At 39.2% G+C, this 23,304-nt stretch overlaps 1 protein-coding gene across 5 annotated transcripts in view; it reads left to right on the plus strand.

The window, feature by feature from the left end:
• Positions 1-23,304, plus strand: part of LOC140190656 (protein argonaute-1) — an 87,794-nt gene that overhangs the window by 16,964 nt on the left and 47,526 nt on the right. The window contains exons 2-6 of one of the 5 annotated variants that reach the window (XM_072247424.1): positions 4,870-5,056; positions 7,507-7,627; positions 10,936-11,117; positions 12,162-12,298; positions 14,559-14,693. In XM_072247424.1, the coding sequence (XP_072103525.1) occupies positions 4,870-5,056; positions 7,507-7,627; positions 10,936-11,117; positions 12,162-12,298; positions 14,559-14,693 (762 nt within the window). Of the gene's footprint in view, positions 1-4,869; positions 5,122-7,506; positions 7,628-10,935; positions 11,118-12,161; positions 12,299-14,558; positions 14,694-23,304 lie in introns of those variants that run through there. The other 4 variants (XM_072247425.1, XM_072247427.1, XM_072247426.1 and 1 more) reach the window with 4 other exon arrangements.

Genomic DNA, 23,304 nt, shown 5'->3' on the forward strand with positions numbered 1-23,304 from the left:
CATAAAAGGTCAAATGATTTGAAAAGATTACTTGTGACAGTTGGCCTGTTCTTCTGCATGAGCATGGACATTGAATAAGTGACAGATGGCAGTATAGAGAGAATAGACAAAGGTACTTAATTGATGGGCCAGAAGCAAAAAAAAATCACAAAGACAGCATTTTAAATTAGTTGCAGAGTGAAAAATGACATGCAGTGTGAGGGAATGACGTTTAACAAAATTGTTTGCACAACCCTTAAGGCATAAATATTCGGTGAGTTCCAGTGTGTAGAATAAGCAACTATTTTAATCATTGTGATACAAGTCTGATATACTGGCGGGCAATCTCCCACTACTGTTGATCTATCATTTTTACGTCATACAAGTAGAAACATTTGGACAATCTGTGGCACATCTTTTAGAGCTCATATTATTTAAACACTATTGTAACCTTGTGAGCTGTATAATACAATATATTATTATGTATTGGTTGTAGATTGACTATGATTCATGTTGTAGTTCTAGCCACAAATTGGTTAGGCTTGCAATGAATTATCACTATAAATTGGCAACATTAATTTTTCTCAATTAGTGTTCACTTTGTTAATGTTTCTGCTGCTGATTAAGGCACCTGGTTGTATAAACATAACAGAGTTGCAAAAAAATTACCACCCTAATTTCTAAGTCTGCAGATAAACATTTTCCACACCCAGTCCCAACACCTGCTGTCATTATCTGACTTTTTCCGTGTCTTGTACCAAACAAGAATGGAAAAATATTTTTGCCTGCAGAGACGTGATTGTGAAGCTGTAAGGCAGCTCTCCTCAATCTGTCGGCATGGATACTTGTATGTATGTAGCATGGTTTGGCACTGGATTTTTGGCACGAGATTTACTAGATTCTTGTGCTGTGGATAGATAATGATGGAAAGTGTAGTGTGTTTGTTGTGACCTTTATAAGCTTGTTGCCTGTGTTAGTAAGAGACTATTTTAAGTTTTACTTTCTAGAAAATAATTTATTTTTTCATGAATATTTATACAGTGCATTCCAAACATCGTTGTCCCATTTTAGTATTAAAGACGACAGCTAGTTGAAGTCCCTAATATGACACAGCAAGGTCATACATTGATTGAAATGCCAAATGTCAGCAGAGCTTGCCATTCAAGCTGTTGTGCCTGGGCCATCTCTACATTAAAGCACCTAAAATCCTGTTCTTGTATTATTTTCCCACACTTATTTGTCTCAAGAGCTCATTGATTTCCCTCGGATGCTGCTTCAATATTCCCTTGCTGTAATGTTTTCCACTTTCAAATACCATGTTGGTTATATCAGATTGTATTGTGGTTAATAGAAGTATAAAGCGATTCTTTTTTATTTTTGAAATGGATGTTGTGTTCATTTAATTTAGCAATTTCAGCAATGCTTTTTGGGGCCCATTTTGAAGAAAAAAGAGCTATAACTAATGAAGTGCTGAAATATTTCTGAAAAGCTAAATTAGACCTGCTATTATATTCCCACGATTGTAATTAAAGGGAGAGCAAGGGTTCAGCAGAGACTTGAGCACAGAATGTGTGTATTTAATTGCTTATCTTTTTGAATAAACTGTTAGTAGAAAGGAAATGTGCTGTTGTTCCTTACAAGGTTTAGAAGCAAATTTGTAATTAAAAAGAAGCTTTAAGCAAAGGGTTAAAACTGCTCTAGTAAAGGCATGCAGGCTTTGAACTAGCTTATTTATATTTTACCCTCCTTGAGTACATTTTAATATTTGGTACACAGGTGTACTGAAAAGTGTACGCCTTTTGTGTTGATCCAGGATGTTAATGGCTTTGTATGAGGGTTATCATCCAAATGATACAAGATTATTTGGCATGTTCCTCAATGCCTCAGATTATTCAAAGCAGACTTGTCATAAATGTATTTAAAAAGTTATCTGAGAATAGAACTTTGTGGAAGTTAGAATTTGGAGAAGGGAGATTTGAATAATTTTAGATTTATGGGAAGTAGATCAAAAGAATTTGCAGTTGTGGGTTGAAATCACTAAGTTGAATGGTAAGAAAGGCATGCAGTGGAGTTTCAAGAGATTTTACAAAGGTGGAAATAATCGGTTGTAGTAATCATATGAAAATTTCTGAAACTCATCAAGCCAAGGAGAAAGTGTTTGTGATGGAGACCAAAGACCTTGACTTCAGTCATTTCAATATTTGGGGAATATATCTGCCCATCGAGTACTGGATACAATATAAATAATCAGTGTAGGGACGCTGCTCCATTTAGAACCGATGGGTTACAGACACACATGTGGAAACTGACTGCATAGGGTGATGTTACTGAAGGTGACAGTGCAAATCAAGGCTAAATTCTTGGGGAGAGTAGTGATAAAGACGAGTGCAGAGCAGAAGAACCCAGTGCTCTTGATTCTTTAGCATTGACTGAGTAGATAAAAATGGAACAAGGCAAGGTCTTACTCAGTTGGGCAGCATTGGAGAGGGTTTGATGTGGTTCCTCCAGCACTTTGTGTGTATAATGCCCGTGGTGAAGCAGTGATTTTGAAGGGTATTCAAAAGGCAAAAATGAGAGGAACTGAGATGATAGGGCTTGAGGGGATGTGAAAAATGGAGGGACAAGCTTTGAAGGCTTCAAAAATGATACTTTTAAATGAAAATCTAAAACAGCAGATACTGGAATGAAGCAAAAAGAAAATGCTAGAAGTGCTCTTTAATCTTTCCATATAGATTAGTTTTGTCTTTTAAAATATAGGCAACCACTTTGCTTCTCTCCCCCCCCCCCCCCCCCCCATATATTGCTTCCTAGACTAGAAATTCTTGTCCAGGAGGTGTGATTAAGAATTCCTTAAAGGCCTTGTCATTGGTTGAGAGTGATACAAGGGTTTTAATGTGCAGGGGCAATACACTGTGTGAACAACTGTTTGGTGTCCCAAGCTGCTGCATTTCTAATGAAGAGCAGATTTTGCATCGTTGAGTGAGCACATTGTGTCTAAAGGACACATGGCCTCTGTCCCACCATTTGAATCTCCATAACAAAGTACAAGTTTAGCTGCCTCTGCCATGGAGAAGTGAAATATGTGTGACCTCTATATCCAGGAGGTGAGAGGGAACAGCAGCCTCTGGCACAGAAATGTAAAGAAAGCCATTTCTCCAATGCCTTGTGTTAGTTTATTGTGTTAATTGGAGTATGCTCACTACTGCTCACGCTTTTTTGTGCCTTTGCTTATTTTTACTTACAACGTAGTAGTAAAGTTTTTTTTAAATACAGACACAAAACACTAGATCTGTTTGGTCATGCTAGTATGAAATTAAGTAGTGATAATCCATTACCATTGTTGAAATAGTGCTGGTTAAATTTATTTTGGGATATTTAGAGAGGCCTTATCCTTTGCTCCACCAGAAGTGCAAAACATCAAATTTGCAACTGTTTACAAAGCAAGTTAATGAGTGGTAGATTGTAAAAAGGGATTAATTTCCAGTTTGTTCCTCTCCGCGCCTCGTGGCGCATCAGTTGGCAACCTTGCAGTTTCTTCAGCATTTGTCTGTTTTATGAGGCCAAGTTGCAAGCTCAACGTCCGACTCAGCACAGATGGGAAGCGTGCAAGGGGCAGGCTAGTTTCAAACCTGGAGCCACTTGCTCGAAGTTCAGTGTGGATGCCACTACACCACTGGCTGAATTTCCACTTTGGCAGGGGTGTAAATTTTGATCCATACAATCTGTCCAAGCACTCAAAGCAAGTGGTTGAATTACAAACAAGAGAAAATCTGCAGATGGTGGAAATCCAAGCAACACACACAAAATGCTGGAGGAACTCAGCAGTTCAGGCAGAATCTATGGAAAAGAGTCCAGTCAGTATTTTGGGCCGAGACCCTTCATCAGGGCTGGAGAAAAAAGATGAGGAGTCAGAGTAAGGTGGGGGAGAAACACAAGGTGATAAGAGAAACCAGGGAGGAGGCAGGGTTCAAGTAAAGAGCTGGGTAGTTTATTGGTGGAAGAGATACAGGGCTGGAGAAGGGGGAATCTGATAGTGGACTGAGGCCATGGAAGAAAGAAAAGGGGGAGGAGCAACAGGGTTATGATAGGCAGGTAAGGAGATATGGTGAGAGAGGGAAATGGCAATGAGGAGTGGTGAAGGGTGGGAGCATTCCCAGAAGTTCGAGAAATCGATACTCATGCCATCGGGTTGGAGGCTACCTAGACAGAATATAAGGTGCTGCTCCTCCGACCTGAGTGTAGCCTCATCGCGACAGTGCAGGAGGCCATGATCTGACATATCGGAATGGGAAGTGGAACTAAAATGGATAGCCACTGCTTTTTCTGGCGGATGGAGCATAGATGCTCGGCAAAGCAGTCTCCCTATCTCCCCACCCCCAGTTTCACCTATCGCCTTGCATTTCTTCCTCCCCTTCCCCACCTAACTCCGACTCCTCAATCTTTTTTTCTCCAGTCCTGCTGAAAGGTCTCAGCCTGATACATCAACTGTACTCTTTGCCATAGATGCTGCCTGGCCTGCTGAGTTCCTCCAGCATTTCATGTGACTATCTGGTTGAAGGTGATTCTCTGTCGAACAAAAGTAGCTACTTAGCTGCTGTGGTTTCTCTCTGCTCTGTCTAAAGCAGACTGAAATCAATGAGTGTTGCAACATTTATGAAAGTGATGTTAGAAAGATAAATCTAGCTGTTGTTGCCACTCGAAAGCTGATCACATATTTGAACATAATGGAAGTGTACATTGTTTGTGAAGAACAGGAGGTGAGAATGAGCTCCATGATTTTCGGCAGAATCCTTGTAGGAATACAAGGATCAGCCTGTGTAAATATTGTTTTTAAAAAATTGGTTGTCTACAGACTCCAAAGAATAACACATTTTTTCCTTCTCTTTTCAGCAGCAGTTGGCCCATATGTGCCACCTCTGCAGCAGGTGTTCCAGGCACCACGACGACCAGGAATAGGTACGATCGGCAAGCCAATAAAACTTCTAGCCAACTACTTCGAAGTTGATATTCCGAAAATCGATGTTTACCATTATGAGGTGGATATAAAGCCAGACAAGTGTCCTCGGAGAGTAAACAGGTACCCAATCTGTCAACCAGACAGTTCAGAGTAACACTTCCAAATAAAGACTGGTGGATCAAATTGTGAGTTTTTATTGGCAGTGTAGATATACTTGATGTCATTTTACTGTTTGATGCCCTATGATAACTCTGTAATATTATATTCAGTGTAAAGTGCTGTGATATGCCCAAGAATAGTTAATGCATTTTGTTAATAAATCATGAAAATTGTTATGTGTAAAATAATATTGTAAATGAGATTGGACACCGTAATAGATGGTTTGGTCTCTCCTGTCCAGATGTTCACAATTTGGTAAATGTATGAACAGTGTACACAGGTTTCATGAAACATGAGCACCTCACTTGATGCTCAAGGTGAGTTCCAGGTACAAGGGTGCTGATGGAATAAAGGTTAGAAGGAGTCACATGCATTGCTGACTGCGTTGCTATGCAGGTAACCTTTCGCCCACAATTCACCGTGGAGAGGCTGCCTGTGAGGTCTGGTGCTGATGATGCCCGTATGAGCAGTGCAGCCACTCATCGCTGCGATGTGATCCATCCTGGGAGCTGATAATGCAAACACCTTGTGTTGTCAGGCTACCCAGATCCTGTGGTTTCTCTCTCATTGGTTCCTACTGAATGTGCTAATGCTTTTGTCTCCCCCTCAGTGTCTGTGGCTGCTTTGCCCTCCGCTGCTGAGAGGGAAGAAAACAACTCCTACCACATCCAACAGGAACTGATGAGAGAGATTATAGGATATAAATGATCAAGACATAGAACTGAAGCTGCTAGTACCAGCACACACTATACTAACCATGTTAAAGCCAACCATTTCATATCGACCCAGGGAGGGTTCTTGCCACACGAGTACTAATGGTGGGCTAAGGGGTTTTACCGTGACTCCTGACACAACAGTGTACAACAACAAGAAGGGATGAGTTCTCACCAGTTTGCTGACACCATGCTAGGTGCCTGGAACAGCAGCCCGTACTTTGTAAAGTATGGACACTTCACATCTGTGAGAGTTCGGACCCCAGATACAAGACATCATAACAAATTAGTACTCTACAAAGCAGTGTAAAGTACGGTAATAGTACAATTGTATCAAATATTTTATACTCAAGGTTTATTGCTGTTAGCTCCTTGCTTTGTATTTTGATTTCTTCCCCAATGGAACAAGACAAATAGCTCTCCAACTAAACATTGAATTTCCCCCTCTACAAATCAGGCTTGAGCAACATTAATAGTGGATGGAAAAACGGTTTGCCTTTCTTGCATTGAGATGCTTACTAAATCAAGTCAGCATGAACTGCATTTGTATGCAGTTATGACGATGGTATCAATAAGTACAAACTTTTAGTTCCATATTCAATATAAAAACTAAACCTCATTAATGGCAATAGTTATTATGATCTGTGCATTTGTGAATTCACTAATGGTGCCATTTTTGATTAGTGGCAAGTTTTTTTAGTGTTTTCCTAAAGGTTGAAGCATTGGGTGTGTAAAGTTGGGAAAAGTCAAAACTTTAGGATGGAGAAATAAGTGTTGAGGCTGGTTGAAGATGCATAGTGGAAATAAAATTATCCCTGTGAATTGCATGGCTCTTCCTACCAGTCAGGGTATAAGTGTGATAATAATCTGTTAGTACAGGGATCCTTCTCTTTTGTAGATGATCTTGTTATCTGCATGAATTTTAAATTGTTTAAGAATCAAATGTAGCAGTTTGTAATGAAGGTAAATTCTCAACAACAACAGCTTGTTAAAAGGTGGCTTTCCTGTAGTGCAGCATCTCAGATCCCTTTCAAGAGTGAGTCTTCACTTATACCCACGAAAGTTGATATTAGCACGACTAAAAATTTCCAGTGAGCACCTCAATGAAGGAGAGTGGTAGAAAAACTTATTTTCAGGATGGGAATTAAAACTGAGCATGCAAATTTTTGAAGACACGATAAGAATAGGATGCATGAATGCCAGATTCAGTGCTTAGGAGACCTTTGAAAATTGTGCAATGAGCCTTGAAATCGTCAATTTAAAATTAATTTGACAATTTAATCCCAGGAATTTAAAAGTAAATCATTCAAAATTTTTTGTGTTCCTTTTTACAGGGTTTCTCTAGTGACTGTCAGGAATTTTGCTCATTTGAATCAATGTATGTGTAATGTGAGCATATTCAAAAGTATCATTTGCTAATGACCGTAGATGGGCGAATATCTCAGTTTGCTAACATTTGGGGGAAAATAATCCATTATAAGCACAATGTGTTTCATAATTCATGAATAGTGGGTGCACATCACGGATTTAGGATCCAGACATCGAAGGGATGCCTGTGTTTACTCTTTTAACTCTGAATATAGAAGAAAGTCACACCTTGTCAGACACGACTTCGGTTAATAATGCCAAAAATGCATTCATCAATGGAGTAACACTGAATCTTGATAAGATAGCCTTCTCAATGCATTTGTTTTGCAGGGAAGTGGTGGAGTACATGGTGCAGCATTTCAAACCTCAGATCTTTGGAGACAGAAAGCCAGTGTATGATGGAAAAAAGAATATTTATACAGCAACACTACTACCTATTGGCCAGGATCGGGTATGCTGCATCTCATGTGGAGAAGGGGGTGAAGGCTTTTATCTCTTCCTTGAATGGGGATAAACTTTTTTTATATAAGTTTTATCGTGTGGAAACAAGCAATGCATATTGGAAACTTCCAATTTTTTTTATCAAATATGTGCTGATCTAGGGATACTATATTTGCACTTCAATGTATTGTGTTGTAAAAATCATTTTGGGTTAGCCCTGCTGTTAAATATGCAACCGACGCTTAAAATATCTGGCTGAATTGTGTTGAATGGATCTTCTTGGGATTTTTGTAGACATTTACCAAATATTGCTCATTTGATGTGGCTTAGAGTGATACTGAATGGTTTCTTAACTTTGTGGCTGCTGTTATGGTGTGCTTTTCAACAGCACCAAATTGCAAGAAACACGCAATGAGTCATGATGAAGGGACTTGGCCTGAAACATTGACTGTTTATTCCTTTTCCATAGATAGTATCAGACTTGCTAAGCTCCACCATTTTTTCCTGTGTGTGTGTGTGTGTGTGTGTGTGTGTGTGTAATATAATAGAGCCTGTTATTTCTTCCACCCCGCATGTAGGACAATTATGATGTACTGTAGTGTGATTGAAAGATTTGTAATTCAGCTGCAGCTCAGCTGTTGCCATACTCCAATTTAAAAACAGATAAACGCTCATCAGAAATGGAAAACAAATTGGTGATAGAGCCGAGGATATTTTTGGTCTGTGTAGTCAGTACAGCATACTTTAATGTACTAAAGCATCAAAGATTAAATACAGTGGATTTCCAGTTAATTGGGACAGCTATTCATTTTGGACAACTCTTATTAAAAAACAAAAGCTAAATCAAGGAAATAGCTGGGATTCCCTTTGTTTATTTGAGACACTGTGCTGCTTAATTGGGGCAGGAGACAGTTACCAAACTGTTTCTAACTATCCTCACTCACGTTCACTTGTGTAACCATTAGACCTATACCATACTTAGTGATCAGTTTTTAAATAGCATCAGTTTTGTGTGATTGTGTTCAAAGAGCGGTGATTTTTATCACTGATAGTTGGCGAGAAATACATAGTAAGGCAATTCAGAACTATTTTGCTCACCGCAGTTCCAAGCTTTCAGGCTCGGAGATGCCAGAAACAGCTGGGAGTGAAAAAAATGATTTCACTATTTCAATAAGCTAGGAATTACACAGAATTTGAAAGTATTTGCAGTAGGTGTCTGCTGATTATTATTAATTTACAGTCAACCCAAAAGATCATGGCAGATGAAATCCTCCAATAACTATTGGGAATTGATAGTTTCATAGTACTGTAGAGGTATTCATAGTGTTCAAATATTTTTTGTATTTCATTTAAATACATAAATTGTTAGTTAAACAGTAGTTTGCCTTTTTTATGCACTTTAACTATTTCCATGAAACTTCAGCCACTTAATTACACCAAATTGTACTCACCCCGATGTGTCCCAATTAACCAGAATCCACTGTATTTCATTCCAACATTGGGACTGCCTTGTCTCTTTCCTGATGTTGCCAGATTGCTACAATGACTTTCCTTCATGGCACAATTGCCTGTAAGGATCTTCGATATCCTATTCTTCATTTCTCTCCTCACCAGTGGCTGAACAGTGGCCATGATAGTTGTTAGCACGATGCTATTACAGCTCAGTGTGTTGGAGTTCAATTCTGATGCCATCTGTAAGAAGTTTGTATGTCCTTCTCGTGTTTCCTCCCACATTCTAAGGACCTACTATTGGTCATTGTAAATTGTTCTGTGACTAGGCTTGGGCTAAATAGGGTGGGTTGGGCAGAGTGGCTTATTCGGCCAGAAGGGCTTGTTCTGAACTGTATCTCTAAATATAAGTAAATAAAACAAGGCAAATTGCACACGTAGGCTTTAAACACCCAGAGTGAGATAAATACACTTACGTGAAATTCTTTAGAATGTTTTTCTACCTTAAGTGCTTTTTGTTAAAAGGTAATGAATGTGGTCACCTGATCTAGCAATGTTTTTTAAATTGTGTTTAATGGATTTGAATGGCTCACTCAGTGAGCAGTATTTATAGATGCCATTAAAGGGAACCTGCTAGATGCAGGGTTTCTAATTGTCAAAGTTCAGTGCATTTATTATCAGAGTATGTATATATTGTACAACCTTGTTATTTGTCTCCTAATAAGCAACTGTGAAACAAAGAAACACAAAAGAGCCCATATTTTAAAAAAAGACCGTCAAACACCCAATGTGCAAATAAAAATAACACATCATGCAAACAATCGCAAGCCAGTAGCATTCTGAAGTCCACAAAGAGAGTCCCGTAGTTCAGCGCAGAGCTGAGTCCATTAAATCTGGTGTTTAAATCCGTGCTGCTTTTAGAAGTCAAGAATAAGGCATAAAACTTGTTTCACAATTGTTTTATTAAAAGCTGATAAGGAGAAAAGGAACAGTGACAGGAGTCTACTACTTGAAGAGGAGAGAAACTAAAGATGGCGCCTAGCATAAACAGCTATTTTTATACTCAGAGATAAGAGAACTTGCATTCAAATCTGTAGATAAGAGACAACCAACTGAAAAATACTTATTCAATACTGCAGTAAAAATGAACCGACGAGAAAGCAATCACTTAATGAAGTACAGTGAAGGTTTCAGAATTATACTTTATGTAGCCATTAGAGGCATATCAAGCTATTATGCATATAAAGGCAGCTTAAAATACAAGCAGATTATCAATTGTTAAACTACAAAGAAAATAATTAAAATTAAGCATTCAGATCCAACAGTGGCATACTGGTTTTGTGTGCTGTTCATTATACAAGTAATAGAAGTACACAATTTTGGAGAAAGTGCTTTTTGTGGATGTTTTGTTCATCTTATTTCACATGTTCTTTAAATCAAAGCTAGTCATGGGGCAGTTGCCACTGTGCTGCTGTGTTTGTATCATTCCAATCAGAAACATCTTGACAGATGAAAAGAGACGCAAACAAGTCAGTGAGTCAGTGGTGCTTGGCAGTGGTGTGAAGGGACAAGCCCAAAGCATCAGCAACAAGTCTTCCCATGGTGGTTCCAGGCTTGCTTGCCAGGTGGAGATTGGAATGCATGATGCCTTTTGACTTGTGTACCAGGCTCAATGCACCAGCCTTAACCCAGCTTCTCTGGATTGAGTGCCTGCAGACTGAAATCTTCCAGGTGTCAAAAAGTTGGTAAAATTTGTTCCGCTTGCTTAATTTTTTAGTTTTATTTTGATTATATCATGAAAAATTTCCAGAGAGAAGGATTTATCTTTTGGCAGTTTCATTTATTTGTTTCTTTTTCTTTTAATGTAAGGTTGATTTTGAGGTGACCATTCCTGGTGAAGGAAAAGATCGGATTTTTAAGGTTTCCATTAAATGGCTGGCAGTAGTAAGTTGGAGACTGCTGCATGAGGCCCTTGTCAGTGGTCGAATCCAAGTTCCGTTAGACTCTGTTCAAGCATTGGATGTAGCAATGAGGCACCTGGCATCAATGAGGTAATCTGATTTATTGTTCATATAACCTAAGGAAATATTTTAAGTTGATGCAGTTAGGAAAAGTACTGAATATTGTGATACTTGAAGTCGCTCCTTGGTGTCACAAGTTGTAAGTTTTGCAAATACTGGAATTTAAATGATATGTGAGATGAAGAAATCGTTTATTTTACCTCGACTTTATGTTACTCTTATGGCTAGTTAATGATATATTCACATTTTATGACGCTGTCATACCAATGAAAATGAAAAGGTACATGCAAATATAGTTTATTAAGATTCTTGTCAATTTCTTGGGTGTTTTATCATTTACAGTTCATTATATGTAAGAAGACTGCATTAATATCGTCCAGTATCTCGCCATAAGTATGCTTTCAGTAAGATCAGCACCTTCTGTACAAGTGGGACAACTAGCCTGGCCCTGAATTTCTGAAGTAGGTTAGGCTACAGGCATGTATGTGTTTTAGGAAAGGAAATGGGCATATTTATAGTTACTGCTTTTCATAGTTTGTGTTTTTCAGTTAGGGAATTATAAAGAAAAAATGGCTTAGAATCACCAGTAACCCTACTTAAATTACATGGAGAGGTCAAGTTACACTTGTTCTGATCCCGAGATCTCCACGTTGTGCACAAACTCCATTTGTTTTCTGCAGCAAGATGCACAGCCATCACATTGTGAGTTATACTGTGGAGCTAGTAACATGTGGTATACTAGTTTATTCCATGCCCAGTGAGCAAACCCAGTAAACACTGTAAGGGCTTCCATTTTGTTTTGATCGAGGTAAAGTTATCTGCTAATTTGCATCTGTTTCTGAAATCAATGTGACTTGGTATTCTGATAGTTTTCATAAGTCCGTAGTGCTAAGAGCAGCAGTTAGGCATTCACTTCTACATGTCGAAGCAGTAAAGAAGTAGAAATTTGTTGCTTATGCTTTGACAATAGGTTGCCAAAAGTACTTTATCCCCACTCACTCCATCAACCTATGTCCCTGTTGCTCAATACAAAAATGTTATTTGAGCTGTTAATCTGGGTTTTTTAAATCTCAGGTATACTCCTGTTGGTCGCTCATTCTTTTCTCCACCTGAGGGTTACTATCACCCACTGGGAGGAGGTAGAGAAGTCTGGTTTGGTTTCCATCAATCTGTCCGACCTGCCATGTGGAAAATGATGTTGAACATCGATGGTAATTCAGCTTTTTTTTTCTATTGAAGGCTTACATTGATCTTTAACTAGTTACTGAACAACAGATAATTTTTAAATAAGAATGCTGCACAAGTTCTATGGTTAATTTGTACACAGGCTACAAATGGTTCATGTGCTGTGGAGCCAGTTACTGGCATAGATTTCTTGTGGAATGATTACCATCAAATATAAGTTTGACTACTGTATTTTTTATCTCTGTTTATTCCTTTTAGTCATTTAATGTAGCTTTAATCCCTTGTTCTGTTTCCTGCACAACTGATTTTTGATCACATTTATATTAGCATAGATTAGTCAGGGTCATTTCTGTCCTTTTAAGACAATCTGGCCAAAATTATTGTCTTGCTGATTATCAATTGATAAGGATAAGTAAATGCATTTATATAATATTTGTATATTTATGCAAAAATTATGTCAAATAATGCATATATACAGCCTCTATAAATACATCGACTTTATTTTGTGTAAATCTTCACAAAAACAAGGTGTGGGAACCCTCCCAGAAATAGCAGAGAGGCCCAAATGTATGCTATGTCTCCATAACCAGTGTACAGAAGATTGTTTTTGTATTTTATCAGTTCTGATGAATCTGCTCTCTTTCCAGAGGCACTGTCCTACCTGTCGAGCATTTCCTTCATATGCAATTAGTTGATTTTTAGGTCTGTTTTGGGCAAGTATGTAAAGTGAAGATCTGGTCTTTGACTTAAGTGCTTTAGTTTAGTTTATTTAGTATACAAGATATTAAGAGGAATAGATAGAATGGACAGCCAGCGCCTCTTCCCCAGGGCACCACTGCTCAGTGCAGTAGGACATGGCTTTAAGGTACGGGGTGGGAAGTTCAAGGGGGATATTAGAGGAAGGTTTTTTACTCACTTGGTGTGTGGAATACACTGCCTGAGTCAGTGGTGGAGGCAGATACACTAGTGAAATTTAAGAGACTACTAGACAGGTACATGGAGGAATTTAAGGTAGGGGGTTATATGGAAAGCAGGGTTTAAGGATTAGCACAACATTGTGGACCAAAGGGCCTGTACTGTGCTGTACTATTCTATGTTCTATGTAGTTTCCCTGCAAGTGAGTGAAGTACTATAGTAGTAGACAAAGCAGCATTTTTATTAATAATCTCTAGAATAATTCAAGTGTTATCCTAATAGCTTATATCTTTGAGTTATTAAACAGATTTATATCATGAGACAAGATTTGTAACATACTGAATTTGATTAGAACAGTGCAAAAGCAGTCATGAAGGGTACAGATATATGAATAAGAATTGGTATAGGATATGAGAGGTTGTATTGTTTTGAAGCTGTCCCTAATTGTATATAATTATGGTGCACAATAGCCTCCAGACACAGTTCTGTGTTGCATTTCAAGTTGAACAGTGAGCCACTACTATGCCTCTTCTGTGCCCATGTTTGCCTGCAATATCTTCTGGCAGATGAGTTCTCAGCATGGTTTTCATTGTGTGGCAGTGACGTTTATGATGAGCAAAGACTTAACGCCAGTGAGTCCTGTTCAATGAAGTTCTGCTGTGCTTTGACATCTGAGCCATGTCCTCATTTACAATAGGCTATGAGAATTCTGAGGCAATCATAAAATTTCAAAGGTAATGAATATCATTACAATTATACATACTGTCAAATGCAAATTTGTATAAAAAAATAAATTATTGCAACACTGGATGACACGAAAACAATAAAATTCATAGATTGATTCAATTCAAAAGGTGTAAATGGGCTGAATTTGCCTCCTGTGAGCCGTTAAAGGTTCATTAACATGAATGGAGTTGCTGAGCCCCAGTGCATATTCAGCACTTAAATTTTCAATATAATTGCTGAGACACAGCAGGATGTTGGTGCTCTGTCTCCGGTTTCCTTGAGGAATCCATATCAGAGGACAGTCCTTAATGGCAGAAGCAAGAGTCCTTGAGAATTTTGAGAGTTTCACTTGAGCGGTCCTCAAAATTTATGGACTGTGAATCCATCTCTTTTTTTTTGAAGTGCTGGTGCCTTATTAGCAATAGCTAGTAATTATTTAGTAACTCTGATAAGCTCTCTGAGGCTTCAATGTATTAAACAAAATGTCTTGCTCCAAACTATGAGAGTTAATTAAGGTCTGAATAAAACTTTTTCAAATATATATAGGTTTTCTAAATGTTGGACTTCACCCTTGTGTTTTATATTGGATTAGTTACAGTGACAATAATAAATCACTGACCATTGTTATTTTTCTTTAAATTTTAGTGTCCGCCACAGCTTTCTACAAAGCGCAGCCAGTGATAGAGTTCATGTGTGAAGTCCTAGACATACGGAACATCGATGAGCAACCAAAGCCTCTTACGGACTCTCAGAGAGTGCGTTTTACAAAAGAAATTAAAGGTGAGCTTCATGATGGTTGCTTTTTATCATTGTTAGGATACTTATTCATTTTGTTCCCCCACCATCAAAGAAGCCCATTTATGAAAGTATGGGTGGGGAAGAATGCTATTAGTTTGTTCAGGGAACCCACTGCACCTCCATAGCAAGTATTTTCAATATCAGTATATTCCCACAGATTCCTGTTACATCACATTAAAACTTTTTAAACTTTGTCCTCTTGTAACATGGGCAAGGGCAATAGCCAGCATCCTCTGAAAACTGAGTCGAATGAACAACCAGATTGAGGATGCCACAATTGCACAGAGATTAGTGCTGCTTCCCCAACACCAGGGATCCAAGTTTGATCCTGACCTGAGGTACTAGCTACACAAAAGTTGCACATTATTCTCCCTGCCTCCTTGTGCTCCAGATTTTTCTGTGATCCACATTCTTCCCATGAACTGATGCAATTACTCTGCTGCAAGATGGCATAGAGACAATGTCTTAACAAAGTATGTAATAATGTGTTTTTTTGAAATTGTTTGAGGGATTATTGTTGACCGGACCATCAGGGGACTTCCTGTTGTACATGAAATCTCCATATCTATCCAACTATATCTTCACGAAATCTCCTAATTGAACATGCATAAAATATATAACTGTTACTCTTAGTCATGACAACTCCAACTGTGCAGCATTACCTTGCCCCTGAGCTAAAGTACAACTTAAATTTGATCACCTTTGAGATCTGTATACAAAATGGTAATCGGGAGTTAAAAGTATTTTTTATTATTAAAGTACATGTATGTCACCACATATATCCCTGAGAATAATTTTCCTGTAGCAATACTCAGCAAATCTATAGAATTGTAACTAACAGGATCTAGTGCAAAAGACAACAAACAATGCCAATATAAATAAATAGCAATAAATAACAAGAACATGAAATAACAAGATAAAGATTCCTTTTAGTGAGATCATTGATTGTGGAATATCTCAATGGATGGGAAAGTGAGTGTAGTTATCCCCTTTTGTTCAGGGGTCTGATAGTTGTGAGGTAGTAACTGTCCTTGAACCTAGTGATATAAGTTCTGAGGCTCTTGTCCTTTCTATCTGATGACAGCAGCAAGAAAAGAGCATGGCCTTGGGCGGTGAAGATCTCTTTTAATGAATGCTGCTTTCCTACAACAGTGTTTCATGTAGATGTGCTCAGTGGTTGGGAGGGCTTTACCTGTGAGGTACTGGGCCAAATCTACAACCTTTTGTAAGATTTTCCATTCAAAGGCCATACCAGGCCGTGATACAGCCAGTAAATACACTCTCCACCATATTTTTAAGCTTACTAATGATAGGTCATCTCAGTTATGGAACTACAACATTTGAACTGTACCTCCACAATGAATAGCATGTGCTTTGTCTTGGAGTATACTAAGTTTCCATTTCAGAGAATCGTAACTTTAAAAGCAAAGTACTTGTAATGCTCAAAAGCTAAAATGGACGTTGTAAATACTGAATATGCTGAGCAAGCAGAGTGCAAGTAGGAAATAAAACTAAATGCTTCACACCTAACTGTGAAAGACATAGTTCAGCATGGTTTAACATGGAAAGGAAAGAAAGACGGTGTACAATTGTGTAGAAAGGAGGAAAAATTAAACACGTAATCTCAACTGCTAACAACAGTGTAGAATGCCATACTTCAGTACTTTTATCTATCCAGCATATCTACTCAAACAAAACCCAAAATAACTGTTGGAAACACCAGGCCAAGCAGCTGTGGAAAAAGGAACAGTTAATATCTACGGTTGACGTACTCTAACTGAAACTCTTTCCACAGACCTTGCCTCATCTGCTGAATGTTTCTAATGTTTTTGTTTCAGGTTTCCAGCACGAATAGTATTTTTTTTATTGATCCTCATTTACTACTTACCCAGTCTTAAGCCCTCGCCTCAGCAGTCTTAAACTCTCAATTCGGCAGTCTGAGATACCTATCTGCTTCAGGCAAGCTTCAATTATACCGGAGCTTAAGAAGAACATGGTAACCTGCCTCATTGTGTATCGTCCAGAAGCATCCACAGCGATGAAGTGCTTTAAGAGGCTGGTGATGAAGCATACCAATTCCTGCCTGAGAAATGATTTGGATCCAACAGCAGATGCCATTTTAATTGGCTCTTCATTCAACCCTAGAACATCTGGACAGTGAAGGTGCATACATCAGGATACTCTTCAGTACAGCTCTACATTCAATACTATCATCCCCTCAAAACTAATCAATAAGCTTCAAGACCTCAGCCTCAGTACCTCCATGTGCAACTGGATCCTCGATTTCCTCATTTGCAGACCCCAGTCAGTTTAGATTGGCACAATCTCCAACAGCACAGGTGCACCTCAAGGTTTGTATGTTTAGTCCTGTGCTCTACTCACTTTAATACTTATAACCGTGAGACTAAGCTTAGCTCCAATTTCATATTCAAATTTGCTTTTGCTGGCCGAATGAAAGGTGATGACAAATCGCCATATAGGAGTGGAGATTGAAAACCTGGCCACAATATTAACCTCTCACAACATCAGCAAGACCAAGGAGCTGATTCCAGGAGGATGAAATCAGTGGTTCATGAGCCAGTTCTTATCGAGGAATCAGAGATGGAGAGGGTCAGCAATTTTAAAATCCTTGTTGTCATTTCAGAGGATCTGTCCTGGGTCAGAAGAAAGCACGGCAGCATCTCTACTTTCTTTTTGTATTTGCACAGTTCATTGTCTTTTGCACATTAATAGTTTGTGTGTCCTGTTGGTGGTGGTCCTTCAGTGATTCTAGTTCTTACTGTAAATGCCCACAAGAAAATGAATCTCAGTGTGTATGTTCTTTGATAATAAATTTACTTTGAATTTGACTACTCTGTTGGAAGAGATTCATCATTGAAGTAAGCTTAATTGAAGATTAAATACTGGGGATGTTCCATAAAGTCAACCCAATCTTGTTGAACCAAAAATAAGGTGGGGAGTCGAGTATTCAATGAGTTGGTTTATGCTACAAGTGCAGAGTAGTTTAAAGAATTACTGACAAAATGCCATGTACGTTATTAATCACATACAAGTTAGAGAATTTAGAAATTGGGAGAATGACCAATTTAAAGGTTTTGGCCACAGCAAGAATTTTCCTTTTTTTAAACACTGTGTTTTAGCAGGTACATAGCAGGCATCTTTGATTTGTTAGTGTGTGGTCTGCCAGTTCTTTTGATCATCATTTTGTGAGAATTGGGTAAGGAAGAGCAAATAATCAGTCATGAAGTCACCAATGTGCATTCTTATGGAAGATCAATAATCTGAGATTCATGTATTCAGTGCACAAAGCACAACAGATCTGCTGTTGTTTCTGTGCAATAGCATTCCAACCATGCCACAAAACCATTCATTCTCCGATAACAACAGAGCTGCCAATAGTTTTTTTTTGAAGTGCAAACATTGTAACATAAATATTCAAATTGGAGATCTGATTTCTTTGTGTTAATAGATTTCCTGTCAGTAGGTAGCCTCCTTATGTCACTGAATAACAAAAGATGGTGCATACTGGTTAAAAGACTGTTAATGTCTTGTTATTTGGTAGGTGGGCATTCACCCATGCAACCCCCTCCCTAACAGAGCCAAACCCATTTACTGATTCCTCCTTTTTTTATATTAAGAAATCTCTGATGCTGAATTGTTGGCTCTGCCTCAATATTACGAGCAGAGTTGACAGTCGGGGGGGGGGGTGCATATCATACATTAGCCGAATGGAAACAAACATTTCCTTAAGACAGGCAAACCTGTTAGGCAGGAGAAATTAATGATTTAAGCTCCTTCCAGTTTATGAATGTCCAGTGTTTGTACAACCTGTACATATGAGCAAGTACATATGAGACTGGCAGGATGGATTTGTGGGGCTGCAGGCATCTTCTGCCATATTTCACCTTGTTCACAGCCAGTTTTCTGACCTGTGAACAAACTGGGTTACAGACATGTGAGGGATGAATTGATGAACAAGTAAACAGTGATCATGAATAACCAGGTATTTTGCAGATTGGCAAACTGTGACCAGTGTGATAATGCCCTACCTCTAGTTATTTGCAATTTATACCATTCCTTGGCTAAGTAAATCAAACAGATAAGTTTGATAATGTTACAAAACTAAGTATAAAGAGTAGGTGGTGATATGGATGAGAAGAGATGTCAGGGGATATATAAGTGGATAACTACATGGTAGATGTATCATTTGGGAAGTTGGGCAATTATTCATTTGAGTAGAGAGAACATATGCTGCTTGCAGGCTGGGCCAACACTGAATTACCCATTCCTTGTTGCCATCTGTGAAGGTGGTGATGAGGTGGCTCGAACTGCTGCAGTCCTTATGAAATAGCAATACAGTTGGGGAAGGAGATACTGTTAGCGAGGGAATAGTAATATATTTTCCAGTTTCCGGTAAGATGGTGGAATTTTCGGACACAGCGGCCTCTCTAGGGCTCCTGAACCTCCTCCCCAAAGTGTTTTAATACTTTTTTACAATCGCAAGAAAATGCTGAACTCTAATAACTTCAAGGACTGCAAGCTGCTCGTTGGCAGAAGAGCTGGATCTGGTGCAGAGCTTGTTACTGCCTGCTGCCGAAAGCCATTGAAGTTGGTACACAAAGCTAGTCTGCAGTCTTAACAGCGAGTGATCGTCTTGAATGTTTCTCTTGCAATCAGTCGCAAGACTCTGTTGAACACTGGTAAATGTAAAATACTGCAAGACTGTTTCTTTTGTTTATTGGCAAGACAGGTGGCAGAGGAGCTCGCGAGACCTCAGTTGTTACGAGGACTAGGCCTCAAGCTGTGGGCTCGCCTGTTTCAGCAGTCCAGGAGAGGAGATGTAAGAGGTGGTATACCGTGGCATCCATGCTGGTTTGACCCTTAAGTCAGGCTGCACTCCAGTGTTCACTCAATGGAAGACAAGCTGGACTGCAGACCTCTGAGAACTGCTTGTTCTTGCTGATAACACCCATCTACCATCAATTTTCAGGATATGTCACTCAGGCACTTGGGCTATGTATTTTTTTGTGTGACTGTATGTTTACTGGTATCTTGGTACTGGTACTGGTTCCGTCGGCTGCGTAATTCTAGGGAAGGCACCCTCCGGCCCAGCCAAACGTGGGAGATTGAAGTGCAAGTCCCCCAGATCCCCCTGTTTATGTGAATGCTGCATGATTTGTTACCCTGTTACAAATAAGTACCACAAAATAACAGACAGGACACCACATACAATTAAATGATTTAGCTTTGTTTGGCTGTATTCATATATAGTTTAATGATAGTTAAACTTGAAATCAGGATGGTGTGTGGTTTGGAGGGCAACTTCCAGATGGTGTTTCCATGCTTTTGCTGCCATTGATCTCCAGTCTCGTAGAGGTGATAGGTTTGGTAGGTGCTGTCTAAGGAGTCTTGGTGAGTTGCTACAGTGTAGAAGCGGTGCAAAAAGCTCTTACTGTGTGTCAGTGATGGAGTGAGGGAATGGCTATGGGTGAGGTGCCTAACAGGAGGACACGGGCACTCTATCCGTGGTTATGAATGGGGTGCCTGTGGTTTCTGTGGTGGTGAACTTGAGTGTTATTGAAGCTGCACTCATCCAGGCAAGTGGAGGATATTCTGTCACACTCCTGGCTTGAACCTTGCAGATAGTGGGCAGGCTTTGCAGAGTTAGACAGGTTGCCCGCTGTAGGATTGCTAACTTCTGGCCTGCTCTCATAACCTCATTGTGTATATGGCTATTCCACTTTAGATTCTGGTCAACGGTAGCCCGCAACATATTAACAATGGGGTATTTGGTGGTGGTAATGCAATTGAATGTCAGCAGGTGACAACTGCATTTTCTCTTGTTGAGTGTTGGTATGGGTACTGTCCAGGTCTTACTGCATTTGGTTGCCTACTGCTTCATTATCTTTCTTAATTAAAGTTTGAGTAAAAGAGCAAGGATGTTTTATGGCAATGATACAAGGCTTCATAAAACCATACCTGAAGTATTTTGTACTCCACAGGTCTCCTTAATTCAAAAAGGATACATCTGCTATACTGTTTCCTGACATGGCAATTCTGTCCTATAAATAGTGACTGAGTAAGCAAGGGCGCTATTCTCTAGAGTTCATGAAAATGAGATTTGACCTAATTGAAACTTGCAAAGTTTCAAAGGGCTCAGTGGGGTAGATGCATAGAAGGTGTTGTCATTGCCTAAAGAGTCTAGGTCTCTCAGTCTCAAACTAAGTACTGGGCCATTTACAATTGAAATGGAGGATTTTTTTTCACTTAAGGGTGATTGGAACTCCCTGTACTAGAAAGCCGCAGAGGTTTTTGTTTGCCTTCAAAACAGGTGAATAGGTATCAGAATATGAAAGGAAGCCAGTGATCAATAGAAAATGTTGCTTTACATACAAGATCAACCATGGTCTTGTTAATGGTACAGCATGTGAGAGACCAAATGGCCAACTCCATTTTTATATTCTCATGGCATTGTTGCCTGGATTAAGATCGAGAACCTGTTTTGTGTCACTCAAAACATTTTAACAAAACAAAAATGTTGACAATGTTCAGCAGATGATATAGTAGAGAGAAAAACAGAGTCAACGTTTCAGGTTAATATCTTTCCGTGAAACCTGTTAGGTTTTGTTGCAAGCAACACACACAAAAACGCTGAAGGAACTCAGCAGGCCAGGCAGCATCTATAGAAAAAAGTACAGTCGGCGTCTCAGGCCGAGACCCTTCGGCAGATTTCCAAGCCCAGTCTATCCAGTCTCTCCTTGTTATTAAAGTGCTTCATCCCAAACAATACCACAGTGAGTCTCTTCTCCACCCTGTCCAATATATTCATGTCCTTGTACTGAAGTGACCAGAGCTCCATTGCTTTTTTTTTATAGTTTATTCATGTTAACTGAAACATAAAATATATGCATCTCATTTGTCGTCTTAAGCCACTCTATCTACTTGTGCTTCCACCTGTAAGGATCTTTGAACATATAAAACAAGATCCCTCAGTTCCTCATAGGCCTCTGATCACACAAAAAAAAACTACCGTCATAATCTGTTATCAAGCCGTTTGAATTCAGTTTGCCAATTTGGCCTCGATCCCTTGAGATCTAATCTCTTGCACCCGTCTCCTTTGTTGGTACTTATCAAAAGCCTTGCTGAAGTCCACAGAAAATATCAACTGTACTGCCCTCATGAATGCACTTTGTCACATCATCTAAAAATTCAGTTAGTTTGGTCAGAGGGAATCTCCCCATAACAAAACCATGCTGATTGCTTTTAATTAATCCCTGTCTTTCCAAGTGCAGATTAATCCTTTCCCTCAGTTTTAAGACCATAAGAGCCAGAATTAGGCCATTTGGCCCATCAGGTCTGCTGTGCCATTTAATTATGGCTGAGCATCTCAGCCCTGTTCTCCTACTTTTTCCCCTAAGCTTTGACACTGCAGGTTTCCTAGCCACTTGCTGCTCTTGTAACCATGTTGTGACCACCCTTACTAATCAAGAGCCTTCTCCCCGTCTCCTTTCATGCCCTGACTAATCAAGAATCCACCAACCTCTACTTTGAATATACTTAATGACTTGGCCTATATGACTTCTGTGGCAATGAATTCCACAGATTCACCACCCTCTGTCTCAAGAAATTTCTCTTCATCTCTTCTAAAAGGATGTCCTTGTATTCTGAGACTGTGTCCTCTGGTCCTAGACTCTCCCGCTACAGGAAAAAAATTTTTAGAAAGTTCTTTCTGAAGTTTAACTCGCTAGCCTGTAATTATCTGTCTCACCTATGCTGTCCGTTTTGAATAACCGTACCACATTTGTTTTCCTTCAGTCAAATGGCCAGTGAAGATTTGTTTATCACAGTCAGAGCCTCTGTAATACCTTGCCTTGTCTCCCATAGTAACCAAGGAGGCTTTGGGGATTTATTCACCTTTAAGATCACACAGATTTCTAATTCCTTTTTAATGGTACTTTATGGTAGAGTTTCATAGCGACTGTCCTTGGATTCTCCAACTGCAATTCCAGCTCCTCAATGAAAACAGATGGAGAGTATCATTTAAAACCTCACTCATCTTTTCAGCTGCACATATAGGTTGCCCCTTTGGCACCTTCTGTTCACCTGTTTAATCTTCTGCCCCTTTAAAATACTTTGGATTTTCCATAATCTTGTCTGTCAGTGATATTTTGTATCTTCTCTTTGTCCTCATTTTATTTTTTGTAACTCATTCCTGCCAGCCCTTCTCACTTTCAGTTCCCAAAAGCTACTAGGTGCTGCTTTTTCTTTTCTTCTTTTTCCAACCCTTGTTAGCCAAGTTCCTTGAATTTGTTGTCTTTCCTCGTCATTCTTACGGGAACACCAATGCCGTGACCAACACATTATCGATTGACTCCCATTATGAGGTGATTTCCCATAAGTTAAGGAGCTGTGTGTTTAGATTTATTTGTTCCTCTAGGAACAAAATGTGTATGGGTTGATAATGTGACAAATAACATGGTGTCGTAGTAGCATCTAATAGTAACCCACTTCAGAAAGAGAATGTGAACAAAGTTACCATGTTAAGGCCCTATTATAAATTTGTTAATTGATTGGTAATTTACCTACAGCGGCC

The sequence above is a fragment of the Mobula birostris genome, chromosome 30, assembly GCF_030028105.1.
Source record: "Mobula birostris isolate sMobBir1 chromosome 30, sMobBir1.hap1, whole genome shotgun sequence".
In the NCBI taxonomy this organism is placed as follows: domain Eukaryota; kingdom Metazoa; phylum Chordata; class Chondrichthyes; order Myliobatiformes; family Myliobatidae; genus Mobula; species Mobula birostris.